Source organism: Rhinolophus hipposideros (genome assembly GCF_964194185.1).
Source record: "Rhinolophus hipposideros genome assembly, chromosome: 5".
In the NCBI taxonomy this organism is placed as follows: domain Eukaryota; kingdom Metazoa; phylum Chordata; class Mammalia; order Chiroptera; family Rhinolophidae; genus Rhinolophus; species Rhinolophus hipposideros.
The window spans coordinates 55,547,540-55,564,740 of record NC_138051.1 but is presented as its reverse complement, the minus strand read 5'-3'; the positions used below and the strand labels follow the sequence as shown (position 1 = coordinate 55,564,740).

At 46.2% G+C, this 17,201-nt stretch overlaps 1 protein-coding gene across 6 annotated transcripts in view; it reads right to left on the bottom strand.

Annotated features, from left to right (window-relative positions):
- USP3 (ubiquitin specific peptidase 3) overlaps nucleotides 1-7,845 on the bottom strand; it is an 82,259-nt gene extending 74,414 nt beyond the window's left edge. The window contains exons 1-2 of one of the 6 annotated variants that reach the window (XM_081050134.1): nucleotides 5,401-7,845; nucleotides 4,600-4,847 (exon numbers count right to left, since the gene is read on the bottom strand). In XM_081050134.1, the coding sequence (XP_080906260.1) occupies nucleotides 4,600-4,847; nucleotides 5,401-5,702 (550 nt within the window). In that variant the 5' untranslated portion in view covers nucleotides 5,703-7,845. Of the gene's footprint in view, nucleotides 1-4,466; nucleotides 4,499-4,599; nucleotides 4,981-5,263 lie in introns of those variants that run through there. The other 5 variants (XM_081050135.1, XM_081050136.1, XM_081050137.1 and 2 more) reach the window with 5 other exon arrangements.
- Between the last annotated feature and the right edge of the window lie 9,356 nt (nucleotides 7,846-17,201).

Below are 17,201 nucleotides of genomic sequence, written 5' to 3'. Positions count from 1 at the left end.
AATTAATCTATTATATTCCAGTAAAGAAGGAAATTGTATAAATTTCAACTAGGAGAAAGTAGGATGTTGTAAGAACCTAAGGCTAATGCTGTAAAAGCAAAGAATGATGAGAAGGAATTATTTTGAGGATAAATTAATAACAGAAACTGAAACAAAAAGTTTGAATTCTCCCCTCCACCTCATCCGTTCTTTCCTTTCGGTCATAAAGGATACTCTTTGTATATTACTAAGAATACTATTTAGAAAATAACTTCTGATCAATGTCTCAAAACTTTTTTCACAATAGCAAAATACTAAGCTCAACCCTTAGACTGCAGCCTCTTCAAACAAATACATGGAGCACCTTCTAAATTCCGGCTCTGTCACATCTACTACCAGTTATTTAGAGACTGGAAATATGATGATGTTGCTTTAAGGTTCAACCTTGGGGCGAGGTCGGGGGCGGGTAGGTAGTCGTGCAGAATGCTGCCAGAAAAACTAGAAAGACAATTACATTTGACTCAAGCTTGCAAAGATTATCCCAAATGTTTAAATGCTTCAGAAAAGTATATAAAATTAAAATAATAATCTTCTGAGTTAATGTGAAAAAAGTATCACCTGTCCACTGGTTTTTAACTGTCTCATCCACCTGCCCATCTATAAACATAGAATGTCCAAAGAATACAAATCCATTGTGCTAATAACACTGCATATAGTCATGCGCTCATACTCCCAAGTTTACCAACTAAAATACTGGGAGGGAGGATTGGTGAAAGTATTCTCGGGGGAAGCTCACTTACTTTGCATTTATTTTCAACATAAAGTTAAAGACCATTCCAGCCTGGATCTAAATGGAAGAAAGTTTCTTCATTCATCAAGCAAACATTTACTGAGTGTCTTATTATGTGCTAAGCACGTAATAAATACTTCACAGAGTGTTACCAAAAACCAGTAAATGCATTTGACCTAACAAAAAATACTGATTCTATCTAGAAAATTTAGTCTATTGGGCATACAAAAGTCCATTTCAGATGTAGGTTGTAGGGAAAAAATATGATACAAAATAATAACCCATAACTCTACCAAGGCGATTTCTAACCTTTATCACAAATTACAACTTATTACCATTGACAAGGACTCAATGATCAGTATTTCATCCTATTAAATGGATCTTCAAAAAAAGGGGGTTCATCTCCAATCCCCACCCGAAGTGCAGCACATTCACTTGATCTCCACTTACTTTTCTTGGGTAATGTGAGGGGAAATGTGTACGGGAAACATAAAAGAGGCATTCTCAACTCTTTGGAGAACTAATCAGGGAAAATTTCTCATACCTGCACTATTAAAATATTTCCAATTTAATTGATTATTTAACTCAAACCCCTGAAGTCCAAATGCTTGGTCTTCAGCCTTCCTTAGTTATTAAAACAGTTGGGGTCAGGGCATCATTTTGAACCATTTTCCCTGTTTTTTCCCCTGTATTTTGCCACTGGTTCAACTCTTTCACCCACAGAAATAAGGAATGCCCAAAGCCTCCAGTTTCTGAAAATAACATCTGGTATGTGCACAGAACAAAAAGCTTGAGAGAATGTCCTAGTTTTTATTTAAAACTTTTTCATTTAAAACGAGAATGCCTTTAGCAAAGTTTAGACAAAAATCAGCTTTTACCTTATTAGGAGATTGTTATTTTCAACATTTACCTTAAACCACAACACGGATTTATCTTCTAACCAGTTAGCTTCCTGTCTCTCCCCAATTAGATTAGACTTCTTTGTAAAGCAGAGGACGAGTGGACCCCATGATCTGTTTCCAGCTAATATACTTCAAAAACTCTGTGAGTCTCCACATAAAGGTCGTTAGCCTTAAAACCTAAAGGATTTCTCTAATACTTTAAAGCTATTTTGAAAAGAGCAGGTGTCCCTGTTACGACAGTTATATACCAGTGGATTCTCAAAGTGTGATCCTGAACCCGAGAGTTTCCAAGACTCTTTAAGGGGCTACGTGAGGTCAAACTATTCTCACAAATAATATGTTACTTTTATTTACCCTCATTCTCTCACAAGCATGCAGTGGAATTTTCCAGAGGCTACATGATGTGTGATATATTAAGAGACTGAATACAAAAGCAGATATGAAAATCCAGCTCTTTTATTAAGCTCGACAACAGAGTTACAAAAATATAAAATGCCACTTTTCCTCACCAAATTTTGTTTTGAAAAGATAGTTATTTTACATAAACTATTATTTATGTTAACTGATAATGGATTTATTATTGTTATTCGTAAGTAATTTAATAAATACGTATTTAAAATTTTTCTATTTCAATTTCTGGTACAGCAGATTTCAATAGCTATAGCCATACAAACAAAGGCTCTGTGGGGTCTCAATAGTTCTTTAAGTGTAAAGGGTTCTGGGAACAAAAAGTTTGAGAACAGCTGTGGTACAAGAATTACATACATAGCCTAACACACAGTGACTTCCAGAGATAAGAAGCTCAAGATAAATCTGAAATGTAATTACTTCTTATACCCCCTAATCTTGTCGAGTAACATATCTCCTTGTAAAGCATAATTCGGCATAAAGCCAGTCTGTCCTGGGCCCTATTTAAGGGGCTTTAGATATTTAAGTATTCAGAGTCCTCTTTATAAAGTTCTGATCTGTAATACCTCCTATTATTTGATTAGTGTATAGAAGCTTCTCAATGTTCTCAGCGTTTTTCACAAAAATTACCCTGTTCATCCCATCAGCAAGCTGTGAAATAAATGTGAAGCATTACCCTTTTTGACAGATGACATAATGAAACTCATGCTTAAAGGAAACAGAACTACCTGTCCAAGGATGTCCTGCTACCTAGCTAGTAGTAGAACCTAGATGTTGGTCTTCTGCAATTTGCTTGGCTGCCTTAGGCTGTTTCGCTGTGCTATAATTGCAAAGAAAACAGGGCAAGGGCATTACTTTTACTGTCCCAGTGCCAAAACAGGGATTTCTTTTGCTCCTTAATGAGAACGTAATCAGACTCAATATTGGATCACAGCATTCTTCAACACACTGGCTACCCTTTTGGTTCCCTACGAGAGAGAGGAGAGAAAAGAAAAAAGAAAGAAAAAATTTTCAAGAGTGTTGGAGAATAAATACCAAATACATAATGCTCCAAGATGATGACTTCGTTACGAACTCACAGATTTACTAATCGTTTAATCACTGAGACAACAGGCAGGCAAGAACAAGACCAAGCTCAATACAATAACACTAGATTGTATCAATGAACAGATGCCAACAGGATAAAATGGAAGGCACACATGAGGAGGACTCAAATCACAGAAAATTGACAGAAGGAAAAACACACAGAAAGTTGTGCAACTAGCTTTATTGGTTCTACCAATCCAAGTGTATGACTAGAACCACCCTGGCAAAGCCAGGTCAGAGACCAAGTTTGTTGCAAGATGCAAAGATGCCATCCTACGTCTTGGACAGAAATCATCCCTTCCTTAGGGCTAGGCATACTTGTTTGTTCTTGTTATCAGCACAAGTCTTAGTTATGCTCCATTTTCACTTATGTTCTTAAAGAGATGCTCAATTTTCTGCATCTCTTTTCCAGTCAAGTGGACTGACTCCGAGTGACAAAAGCAACACTGACAGACTATCTGCCATCTGCATAGCCTTTTTCTTTTTTAGGTACATGTGCCCAGTGAGTCCATTTTAAAATTTGATGTGGTTTTACCAGAAAAAACCAGAAGTGTGTGCTAACCCTCCACTTTGTATACTTGTCGTTTACTACAGATGAGCAAGCGTAATTTCATCATTCTTCATGAGGTCTGCTTTTCCTAGTGTTTACTTTGGTCATTTTCCTTTCAAATCTCTTTTGGGGGGAAAATTATAAGTTACAGTTATTAGCACCACAGGTATAGCTACAATTATAACCAATGCACCACCAACCAATTTGTAAAACAGTTTGATACACCTTATTTGTGTTCCATACTCAACATTTACTGTGCAAGATACATTCGTAGGTAAGAGCTAACGTATACAAGTTTCTGCACCCTCAGAAGAATAGCAATACTACACTGCAAAACGAATTAACCGGTTAATTTTTAAAGGCTTCGTGCAGAAAAAAAAATAACAACTTTACAAAGGCAAGCAAAGCATCAAACCTCACAAAGCTCCAGGAAACCGCAGTTATTTCTATTCCTTATCCTAGAGTCCATTTTTCTTTGCGGCGTTCCCTGTATTTTTCTCCAAGGGCATAATCACCAGTTAAGAAGTACCCTGTCAAAAGCGTTAAGGCCTTCTCTGTCTTCCCAGCTCCGGCCCACAACGAGAAATGTCACACAGCTAATGAATGGTACCATGGCTGCTTCCCTGTATTTCTTCAAATGACTTTGAGATTTTTGAAGCGCCACGTCCAAATGTTGCACTACACTCCAAACTGCCATTGATCATCTCAAAGCTAATAAACAAAGACTCGAGCGGCGGCAGCAGGGCCCTACCAGGAAGTAATCAAAGCAGGGTGGCCGGTGCGATCCTAAGCCTCGAGAGCAGACAATAAGAGGGCACTGGGGCTCCAGGCGCCCGGCAGAAGGAGTTCATCTGCTTACGCAATTGCAAAAGCAGCACGTACACCTTGCAGCCGCGCCACAGCACGCGAGCTCGGGGATCCGCACGCAGTTGCAGACAACCCCAGACATCGGACAGGCCACCGAGCCGCCTCTGCTGGGGCTGCCTCCCGAGCTCTCCAGCTCGCGTCTTGTTTGCAAACTTCACCCTCCCCGGCGGATGGAAGTCTGCGACCGACCTCGGCCTCCCGAGTTCCGAGCACCCACCGCTCCGGGCTCGGCGCTCCAGCCCCGCGTGGATCGCGCCGCCTGCGCCTGCGGGCAAACGAAAGGAAACGCGGCCGGAGCGGTCGGCGAAGGGGCCCCCGCGCGCCCCGCCGCCCAGACAAAGCTGCGCGGGGACAGCGGCGTCGTCCGCGTCCCGCTGACGCCCCGACACAACTCGGGCCCCCCCCCACACACACACACACGTGCGACCGCCCTGCGGGGGCCGGACACCCGCCCCCACGGCTCCCTCCCCGGCGACACGGGCGAGCACAGCCCCCGGGCGCGGCGGGGCGGCGGCGCGAGCGCGGGCCAGACTCCCGGCCCGCCGCCGTCCCCACGCGCGCGTGCCCAGCGGGCTCCCGCCCCGCGCGGGCCTCTCCCTCGCCGGCCGGACAGTCGGCCCGCGGAAAACAAAGGAGCGGCCGCCGCTCCGCCCGCGCGCCCGCGCCAGCCTCACCGCGTACCCCTCCCCAGCCGCCGGGCCCCGCTCGCCCTCACTCCTCGCCGAGTCCGCGCGCCGACCGCCCGCGGCCCCTAGACGGCAGGCCCGGCGGAGCCGGGACCTCGGGTGCGCGGCAGGGCCGCCTGGGGCCGCACTCACCGCTGCAGCACCAGGACGACGGGGAGCCGTTGGGGAACTTGGCGGAGTCCGGAGCGATGCAGACGCTCGAGCTGAGGTGCGGGCACTCCATGGCCACGAGGAGAGCGGCGAGGAGGACCGAGGCTCCGGCACCGCACGAGGTGGGGGCGGAGGGACTCCGAAGGCTCCGTCTGGGGTCCGTCCTCGCCGGGCGCTCGGCCGACGACGGCTGCGTCCCGAGCCCTTGCGTCAAAGAAAGCAAAAGCTTCCGGGCGCCGGGTTTTCTCTCCCGCCGACTCCAGAAGTCCAGCTCCGGAAGACATGGAAATCCGGGGTCCGGGTTCTGCCGCCACCCTTAGACTGGGGTTTCCGTCTTCCCCACCGGCCCCGCCCCGGGCAGGCCACGCCCCCAGGCCCAGCTCCGCCCCCGTCCACTCCCGTGGGGTGAGGTCCCGGCGCTCGCGGGCGGGTGGCCCACAGTCAGGCTGCGCTCCTAAGTGACTTTCCCAAGTCTGCCACCCCGGGCGGCCGCGGCTTCCGCAGGTCTCGGGAAGGGTGGGGCGCCAAGCCGGGACAAGCTGGGCAGGTCCGCTGCGTTTACCACGGCTCGGCGGGCGTTCGCAGTCCGATAAGACTGACCCTGCCTGGTGTTTCGTGGCCTGTCTGCACCGTGATAGAAAACCTGGCCACACAAGGAAGTGTGAAGAAGGAAACAAAAACCACTCGGGCAGACAGGCACTAGAGTCCGCATGTCACACACAAGCTCAGAGAAGTTAAGGGCCTGGCCCCCAGTGGCCCAGCGGACTGCGTAGGTCGCAGAGCAGTCCTAATTTAGTGCTTTCCCTGGGGCAGGTGCGATACTGACCAGGTTCCAGGTTCTGACCGCGTGGCCTTAGCAGCCATCTGCGTGCGGGGCCCGTCAGGGCGCCCAGGAACCTGAGTTCAAACCCTGTCGCTGGGCCTCACCTTCCGCGTTACCTCGAGCCCGCGGTCGGACTTGCACACCTCCCCCTTCCCTGGAAGTGGGGTAGCCCTAACCTGGGCTTCCTGAGCGCGAGGTCCTGGTTACCCGGTGATAAAAAGGGAAGCGATCCAACATTTGCTAAACACCTACTGCTGTCTCAAGGCCAGGCATTGTACACCCAATACCTCATTTTAAACCTTGTACCACCCTACCTGCTGCTGTTATAAACCCCTTTTCTACCGCGGGGAAACCTAGTCTGTAATTGGCTAATGCGTGCCAGAATAGATTCCCTGAAAGTCTCTGACCTCTTTGTAAAAAGTGGATAGGGAAAGCCTCAAAGGGCTGTTTGAGCCGGCGTTACACCCCAGCGAGCGCGGGATCTCTCGGGGGCACGGCCTTGAGGACGTCCGGGGTTATTACAAACACGGCCTTAAAGTTGGGGCTCCTTGTAAAACCCGGCGAAGGAGCAGCAAGGCCAGAAGGCGAGCAGGGGTGGGGAGGAGGAGGATGTGGCAATCCTGCGGGCAGGGCGAGAGGAGGAAGGAAGGTCAGGAAATGATTAACCGGGTCGGGCCGGGTAGTGGTTAGAGCAGGGCACCTCCCTGCCGTGCAGTCCTGGAGCAACTCGGGGATGTCCTGTCAGCCATTCTCACTTCTCCTCATCCCCCATTTCCCCTCCACTCTCCCACCCCCAGCACCCCTCGATGTCTTCCTAATGGTGTCCACTCACCTGGGGGCATCTGTGCCGACTGGGTCCCCCAATAGTATTTCCGATTCCTCAGTCAACGCTTTTCTGTCGCTTCCAAAATTTTATTTAATTTGCTCTGTTAGAGCAAGCCTCGGTCTTGGGATTTTATGGCAGTGAGGAATTGCAGCTCTAGTCCACACAAGCCTTTTCTTTTCTATCCGTAAAATAATACTTATCTCACAAGGAAGATGTGAGAATTCGTATGCATTGCCACTATGTTGTAGATATCCAATAATTTATAGCTTTTTAAAAATTACAGTAGGTGAGGGAATAATTCCTAGGAAAGCAGAGGATAAGCAATAAATCTGACCTTTGTTCAAGCTCCCATCTTTTTTCAAGGCCTGGCTGGACCAACTTCTGTTTCCCTCTGGAAACCTACCCCTAGTTAGTATCCATACCCCTCATTTAGCCATGGAGCATGCCCTGCCTGACCCATGCTGTCTTTCATACTGGCATGTAATGTGTCTCTTTTTCACCCTCCTAGAGACTCAGTTTCCTTATTCTTACCTCAGCTTAAACATCACTTCCTCACAGAGGCCTTTCCTGACCCTGCTCCACCCCCAGGTTACCTTCAGGTGTGTGATGCCCTTGTCTGCTCCCACACTCTGCCTTTCTTAAACATTCTTCATACGTGTACTTGTTTGTTTAACGTCTGTCTTCCCCTTGGAGGTCCATAAGGATAGCAAACAGGTCTGTCTGGTTTCCTGCTGTATTGCTAACAACATGTGGAACGTGGAGGTTGTCCAATAAATAAGTGTTCAATAATGAATGAGTGATCGATTAGCAGTATCTACCATGAATGGAGTTTAGAATGTGGCCCAATATATGCCAGGCATTTGCCCCCCAGGCAAAGTGATCTCTAAGTTTCCTTCAGCTCTGAGTTTATGATTTTCACAGCATCAGAAACGTGTAAGGTGTAAACTAACAACAACAAAAAAAAAATCTAAAGAAATGAAAGAAAGAAAGGTTTTTATTAGAATCTTCTCTCCCCAGCTTGAATAAAAACCTCCTGAACAAGGGCCCTAATTTAGCCATCCCTGACTGCTGCAGTCCCCAGAGGGCAAACTATGACTACCAGGCAGTCCAGAGAAGCTGGCAAAATCAAAGAGGGCCTCCTAGGGCGTTAGCTAGATTTTCCTTTTTAAAAGGAAAAAAGACACAGGGAACTTTCCTGTGTCTTTGAAAGTTTTCATACTAAAATAATATATTTTGGGGGGGGGGAAGAAACCTCGCGATGAGTAAATGTGTCAAACGGGGGACGACCACGGGACACACTGGGAAATCTGCTTTTTCAGTTCCTCGTTTCTTCAGCTACATTTAATACAACGTTCGCTTTTTTGTTCTTGGCCCGCGTCGCTTTGGCGCTGAGGAGCTCTGACATACATAACAGGGAGCCCTGGTGCTGATGAGCCAGCCTCCAGCTCAGGCACTTGGAACCCAGCGGCCTCCGGGTTCCCCAGCCAGCCCTCAGCAGCCCAGGGGGAGGAGAAGGGAAGGGGTGGTTCCTGCCAACAGCGGCGGTGGAGTTTTAAGTTTGCATTTTTCAGAAGAGAAGAATGCACAATTTCAACCATATTATCAAATGTTTCTCATCTAAAGGAGATGTATACCTATAAGGTGGGGGGGGGACGGGTGCTGACGCAGGAAGGGAGGGGGAAAGCATACGTTGCCATGGGAACCATAATCAGGAAAGGTCTCAAGGTTGCTTTGACCTTCCCCTAGCCTTAGACTTGAGATTTCTGGCAGAATCAGTGGTCCCCAAGCACGGATTACACACTGATCAGGCCCTGGGAGTACTAGCTCTGACTATCCCCACTCAGGCAAGGCTTATTAGAAGCACCCAGACAGCTCCTTTGATTATTTACCTTAGAGATTTTTCTAGGAGCAAAGCCTCCTTGGGAAATCAAAGTTAGATCAAGAGAAGGCTTGGTGAGAATTCCGAAGGAGGGGATGGGAGTGAGGGGCAGCTGCCCCAAGGACTTTTTTTACCATCTCATTTAATTTTTCAAGCGGCACTTGCCTGCTTACTTGTTTATCTATTGTCAGTTTCCTCCATGAGATCAGAAAGCTTGCTAGTCCTGTTCATCGCCTGATTCCCAGCTCCTGGAATTCAGCCTGATACTTGGCAGGCTCTCAGTCACTATTTGCTGAATGACTGAATGAAGAGGGTGGGTCTGGGCTTCAGGCAGCCGGCCCTTACTTCTGCACCCAGGAATACCCGCAGTGTCATTCTCCCACTTCTGTCCATTCACCCCTTTCGCATTACTTCCCTGCCCAAAATTCTTTAGTGGCTCCCTATCTCTGCCAAGATAAAATCAATCAGAACCCCGCTGCCCTCATAGTCACCTGCCGGCTTCTCTTTCGCTAAAGCTTTTTAAAAAACTGTTACAGCAGTACCTAAAATAGTTCCCTGATTATGGAAAAAATGCTTCCTCACACCTCTGTATTTTCTCCCACCTCTTTCCCTTCTACCAGACCAGCTCCTACTCCTCCCCCATGAAGCTTATAGCCTCCTCAGGGAAGCGTCCATCACTCGCCCAAGCAGATGGCTGAGCCTCCTCCTGCCCAAACCCCATTCTGTAACAGCTTGTCACATGGTGCTGTTAGTTTCTCTGTACCTTTCAGTCTCCCTTGGGAACAGATGGTTTTCATCTGTGGATCCTAGGCACCTAGTTCATCAACTGCAGATATTTAAAAAACATTATTACATTTGTTGATTAAATGTTGGAAGTGCCCCCTTTTGAGAGTGATGACATCAATCAGTAAGTGTAATGGTCCCCTGGGTATTCACAGAAAGGACCTCAACTATGTAAGAACAGAAACTTACATTTATTGGGTTTCAAGTAGGTGTCAGACACTCTATCAAGTGATTTTCATTTCTTCATTAATCCCCACAACAGGTAGTATCACCTGAGGTAGGTATTATCATCTCTATTTTACTGACGAAAGAGCAAAAGCTCAAAAAAGGTTACATAATTGCACAAATATACACAATTAGTACTTGGTCTTTCATCAAAGTTGGTACAGTTTTACCCTTCAAATGCATGGTCAGCTAAATGATTTTTGCAGTATTATATGGGAGTAGCTTAAGTTCCTAACAATGAAGACTCTTAGGGACCACAGGATACAGAAGAGTAACTAAAGAGTTATTTAGGGTTAGTACTATTGTAATAATCATATCATTAACATCTTAATTTGTGTTGTTTTTAATACTTTCTTTTTTTTCATTGAAACGTGAACTTCGCAGCACTTTTATGAAGGAGATAAGAATGTTCTCTTGTTTGAAAGACCCACTTTGCAGATAAAGCATTGACCAATTGAGCAAAACACTGTGGCCCTAGCGCCAAACAACTCTGACAGTGAAGGGGTCACTTCTTCCTCAGGGCCCCAGTCTCCAATCTGTAAAAACAGAGGGTTTGACTAAATGATCCCTAAGGGCCTTTCCAGAGTGAGGGCTCAGTGATCCTGTGACAGCTCATGGCCACCCAGTGACACTGGCAGCGGAAAGAAGGCTCTGGTATCCTGGGGCAGAGACTACTAACTGTCCACCCCAAATCTGTTTTCTTTTCCTCTTGGGTTCACTAGATATTTCTCATCTTTCCTGTCGCTACGTGTAGCCATTTTTAGTTAATGGAGTCTGAACAGAAATCACAAGGATCCGTTTTGGCTGGCTGGCACTGTGGACAGCTGTCCAAGACAAAAATACCTCAGTGGCCAGTTTTGTTTATCAACACATGGAGGAAAGGGGAGAAATATGTTAGGTCAGGTCCAGAAAGAAATGTGGGTTTTGTAGGCTTTCAGTCTGCCTTTCTATGTTCTCATTTTAACCAGAACCCCGGTCTATCTTCTACCTACCTATTTACCTTCTACCTACCTACCTATTCATTTAGTCCGTGAATCGTTGTCTGTGGTCCTGCCCCATGCCAGGCACTGACGACTATAGGGACTTAGGGCTCGGTGCTATGTGGGGCCCCCTCTTCTGACATCTCTTAGCCACTATCAAGATGGAAAGCACTGTGATATCACTCTTTTCCCCTTGCTTGTTCATTGCCTTATTGGACATCGGAGCCTCTGCATTTCCAAGTGTTGTCTAGAAGTGGGGCTGTAAGCCTTTTAATTATAAAAACGGAGTCATATGTAAAGGGCCTGCCTGGGTGCTTAGCATACAGTAGACCCTCAATAAATGTTCATTTTCTCGAGACCTTGTCAAAAAGGAGAATTGATATGGGAGATGGAGGATGAGCCCTGAAATCGTTGATTCTAGTACAGCTGGCACAGGAGGTTAAATGTTTGTCTTTTCCAAGGGATGTGGGCCAGATCATTCAACAAACACCACTGATGCTCAAGGTTCATGGGACATAACGCAAAGTCAGTGAAGGAGCAAAGAAACACACCAGCAAATAGGCAATTGCAACAGTGTGATAAGTGCTGGGACCGGAAGTACAGGGTGTTGCTTAGCCACAAGCAAGGGGCAACTAACCAAGGCTCGAGGCTCATGGGTGGGGGAAGCATCAGACAGGGCTTTCTGGAGGAAATGACATATGACCTGAGACTTGATTGATACCTAAGAGTTAGCCAGGTAAAGTAGGGTTGGGGGAGGGGACATAGTATCCCAAGCAGAGGGAACTGTATCTGCAAAGGCTCAGAGGCTCAGAGAGAATCTGAGACTGCCAGTCTGTCTGGAAAGTCATATGCAAGGAGATGAAAAACTAAGAGGTGAGGCTGGCAAGGTAGGTAGAAGACAGACCTTGAGGGCTGCTGACTCTGTAGCAAGAACTGCCAACGCAGAGAAATCTGGTCCCCAGGACTCTGGCGTCTTTCAGGGCTTCACTTTGCCAAGTCCTGGGAGAGGGCATAAGGGTGCAAAGATGCAGAAAGGTAAGAGATAAGACAGAATAAAGAAAGGAACTAACAATTATTAAATGGCTATAAGATGTTCAACAGCATTATAGTCATCTGAGCAATCAATGCCAATTAAAACCACGGTGCACACCTACCTAGAAACCAATGGGCAGGAATTAGAATGTAGATGTCACTGCCCTGCACCCTAATCATGACCAGAGCATTGAGACTGTCCTTGAGGAGCTTGCAACCCACCGAGAAGGAGAGGTTTATATACTTTAAGAAGTAGAATTTTGATGGGAAAAAATTGAAAGCTTAGAGAACTTCCATCTCTGCCTTTCCCTCTTCTTTCCCATCTTTAATGTGACCTGACAATTCAGCTACCTGGAATATTCAGCTAACCAGAAAATGAATTTCTCAAACACCCAGAACATAAATTTTCATGGTCCCAAACCCTTCCATGAGGTGCCTGATGCATTAGAAAGAATCATGGCTTTGTGTACGATCAAGCTAAGGTCTTGTTTCTGCCACTGGCCTGCTGTGTGACCTTGGGCCAGCAGCCTGACCTCTCCTGAGCCTCCATCTACGAAACGGGAATAATATAATAATAGCTGCTTCCAAAATGGTGACTTCCCTGCTGTGTCTCCCTTAGTGAAATACTTATGTTTGGAAAGAGAGAACAGGGATTCATTCACATGTTGTGATCAGAACCATTTTCTAGAATTGCCAACACCCATAATTTATGCATTTACGTAACCACACCAAAGTTTCTAAGCATATTTTATTATTACATCATCTAGAAAGCTCTGCTGTGCCTGACCTAGTTATAAGTGGGCAGGGGGAAAAAGGTATTTAACATTATTACCATCCAAAGAATAATGGTGGAAAAATAGGGAAAGGGCCTTAGAACCTTTCTCAGTTGCCTATAGCATCGCTGGTACTTTCAGGCTGAAAATGGAGGCCAGAAGCAGCAGGGCTTCAGGGAATTACCCTTCCTAAAAGAACTGAGAGCAGAGTGATTAGAGACCTGAAAGGGTCAGGAGTTTCACAGAGGAGGAAACCGCTCTCAGAAAGGTGACACATTTTCTCAGCACTCCAGAGTTCTCTGGTGAGCTCCTGACACCTTAGTTTGCCAGCGTCTGTGTGAAGACAAGTGGGAGAATAGTTCTCTTGTGTACCTCGTTTGCCCCTTCTTATGCTCAGGATGCACAAGTTGGTTCTGTTGGGGAAAGAGATGGCTACAGAGGGACAAACACTGAATGCAGCAGTCTGTATAGCAGGTCCCTCCATAAATAACCTCCAGACTCAAGCCAGTGAGCCCTCTAAAGGCTGCAGTAGCCCCAGCATAGAGTGCCTGGCACGTATGAGGCACTCAGGGAATTATATTAGTCTGGTAAATAAATGTGTATTCAGCCATGAGAGGCTGAGTCTAAAGCTTACTATCGAAGGACATACAAGAAACTGGTAATAGCTGTTGGCTCTAGGGAGGAAGACTGAGTGGGAGAAGAGAGGGAAGGAAATTTACTATTTACCATATACCATTTTACTCTTTTTGAGTTTGGTACCACTGATGATCAAAAAGTTAGTTATATTTAAAGAAAAAATTAAGCTTAATGTGACTCCCCCCTCAGAGAAATGTGCACTGCAATAGGAGGGCGAGACCTGGGTCTTTACAGTCAAACTAACTTGACTTTAACTCCCAGCTAATCCTGCTACTTCCTAGCTGGACATCCTAAAACAAATTACCTACCTTCTCCGAGCCTCATGGTATCTATCTAAAATAGGGACAATTATCCTCCACTGGGTTGTTGTGAAGCTGAAATGTGATAACCTATGAACACTCCCCACATGCCAGGCACTCTTCTGAACACTTTCCATCTGCGTATTGACTCATTTCATCCTCAAGACAACCCTACGAGAGGGATACTATTCTTTTCCTCCTCCCTATTTTACAGACAAGGAAACTGAGCTCCAGAGACTGAAGAACTTGATTGGAGTCTCACACGCAGGCAGGCCACTTCCCGAGCCTGCCACTTCCCACCTCCACTTGGCTGACTTGAAATGTTAGCATCTTCTTTTCAATAGGTGATTTTTAAAAATGCAAACATTTACAAGCCCCTCCCCCCCAAATGTCTTTGTAATGGTGGGCTGTTGGGTATGATGACAGGCTAGTGAGGGCGGTGCTGGTTAAGGACTCAGCAAAGCAAAAGCAGGGAGAGGGGGAGAGAGAGAGACGTAGGGAGGGAGGAAGGGAGGAAGGGATTGAGAGAGAGAGAGAGAGAGAGAACAGTTCTAATGAAGTTAAGAATCTTGCAACCAGAGAATGTAGTTGAATTGTAGTATATGCATAATTTTTCTGTTGTACACTTTATTTCTATTATTGTTTAAAATTTGAATTCTGTGTTGGAGGAGGATACCATGAGTTCTTTAGGAGTTTGGGCCTCTAAGAACATTGATAGGGTGGAGCAAACGTTTAGGCAGGGTTGCTTCCCCCACCCCCTCCGGTGGGTCCTACACTAAGTCCTCTTCTGCTTACACTGTTGATTCTGTCTGTGGTATCGATAGGTGTTTTTACAGTTGACATGTGATATTAACAGAGGCCATTTACCTCTGTTTCTTCTAATTCAATCAAAAACAATTTCAGTGACTTGAACACCCAGGCAACTGGGTTCTCAGTTTCATTGAGTTTTTACTGTACTTGGAGTTGAAAAGCCTTCTTCTTCACCGGGTCCCAGCATGTAATTCCTTTCTATTTCCCCTGCCCATGCTCACCATCTCCTCCTACCCTGGGACCTTCAATGTCTCCTATAGCATCCCCCACAAACCATCAGGCCACTCCCTCCTTTGAGACCCTCCCACAGGCCCTGAAGGGGCCTTATGCTCAGCCTGTGCTAAGACGGGGAGCTCCCGCCGCTAGAACCAATCCTACTCTCAATGTCCCCCTAAGTGGTCAGCCTGGCAGTGGGTGTTGGCCAAAAAAGACAGAAACCACAGAAAGGCCTCATCCCCACCTCCCACCACCTGTGCTCACTGCAAACTTGCATCATCTCTTCCTGTCTGTGCTCTATCAGAAGCTTTCAGCAGCAACCCACTGCTCCTAGAAGCAAGCCCAGACCCTTCCCTGGCATCAGGACTCAATATGTTTGGTCTTGACCAACCTGCCAGTCTTGCTTCTCCCCACACGCCCACATGGGCTTGATTGCTCTCACCCTGGCTTCTCCCTCAAGCTGCTTCCTCTGCCCAGTTCACTCCCACCTGTTGAAGTTCTTCCACCTACAAAGGCACAGCACAAAGCCCATCTTCTAGAAGAATTCTTCCCAACACTCATTTGTATTTTCTATTTTTCCCTTCTCCCTCCCTCCCTTCTTTCATCCTATCTCCCCTCCTTCTCTCTCACACACAGTGTGAATTGATCTCCTTCCTTCACCCACATTCCCATGGGCCTCTGCTCGTACCTTAGAGATACACTTCAGTCTGCTTTGGAATAGAATTCATCATGTTTGTACTACCTCCCAGTTAGAAACTATGTCCTTGGTTTGCAAGACCTACTTATTCCTCGTTCATCTGTATATTTATCATAGTACTGGCCCCAGGGTTTTGCGTATACTAGGTTCTCAATAAATGTTCAGCCCTCAAGTATTGTTAGTTACTTGATGGACAGAGCCTTGGCTTTGGCAATGGACAAAACTAAATTTGAGTTCCCATCCGCCTTTCAATAATTGTGTGACTTTGGATAAGTGACCTACTCTCTCTGAATCTCTTAGATCCAAAACCTATAAAATGTGGGTTACAATAGTGCCTATCCCGTTGGGTGGTGAGGCAGGATTGAGATGACATGTGTAGAACATGTAACTCTTGCCCTTCATAAAGTAGGTTTCTGATAAACACGAGTCACCAGCTTCATTCCATGCACACTTTTGCAGCTCTTACTTTTGCCCCGGACCCTCTGGAGTGGATATCTGGGGAGAAGCATACTAGAATATGTGCACTGGAGGAATAGGATGACCTCCTTTCAAATTGGGCCTGGCAAAGACAGAAAGGATTCTGAGGAAAGAGGTGTGTGGGGGGTGGCACGAAGCTGGTAGCCCCAGGCCCTGTAGGAGGTGGGCCACCCCTGTCCCAACTAAAGAGGTCAGACACTGCCCGGAAATCAACTTCTCCAATCTCCTTTGTGATATATTAGCACCTACTAGAGATCCTCCCCAAAGCCATCTCCATACCTTAACATGAGCCTAAGTAATTGGAGAATAGGAAAGGCAGTTCTGAGCATGAAGAAAGGCCATTTTCAAAGGAATTAGCCAGTTTGTCTCTGGTACTAGGGGTGAGGGGAACAGCGGCCCAGTAAGGCAGGACTCTAGAGGCCCAGGGAACCCCTCCTATCATGGAGACACTCACACTTGCCTTCTGATCTTACCTAAGTTTCCAGGAGCAGCCATCCTGGGAGGGGGTGATGAGAGACATGGTGTAGTGTGGGGTGGAGAAGGGTGGGTGAGAACAGCGCAATATCTTCTGTTTGGCAGCTCTGGTTCCCAGCACATATTATTAAATAGGTGTTTTGATACATTTCAGTTTCCTGAGAATTTGGGCAGGGCCATCAGCTTTTCTCAGGGCTGAGCTCCCTTGAATAAGCTGATTTACTTCCTTCTGTGCACCATCCTCACCAGCCTGTCCAAAATCTAGGTCCCTGTGATGGGGTAGTATTATGGGATTGGAGGTGGTGGTGCTACTAGTTTGCAGAGTAGTCATTGTGGGAAAATGTGAATGCCATGTGGCAGCCTTTCCCTTGGAGATAGACTCTTACACTAGGATCTTGGCACTTGAAGACTTTTGGTGATCATCTAGTCCAATCCATCCTTTTACAGATGAGGAAACTGAGACCTAAAGAGGCCAAGCCAATTCACAATGTATGCATGTATCAAATCACCCCAGTGTACACTTTAAATATCTTGTACTTTTTTTTTTTTTTTTTTTTTTTTTTACTTAATTCTTTTTTTTTTTTATTTATTTTATTGGGGTGACAATTGTTAGTAAATTTACATAGATTTCAGGTGTACAATTCTGTATTACATCGTCTATAAATCCCATTGTGTGTTCACCACCCAGAGTCAGTTCTCCTTCCATCACCATATATTTGATCCCCTTTACCCTCATCACCCACCCCCCACCCCCTTACCCTCTGGTAACCACTAAATTATTGTCTGTGTCTATGAGTTTTTGTTTCTCATTTGTTTGTCTTGTTCTTTTTGGTTTATATACCACATATCAGTG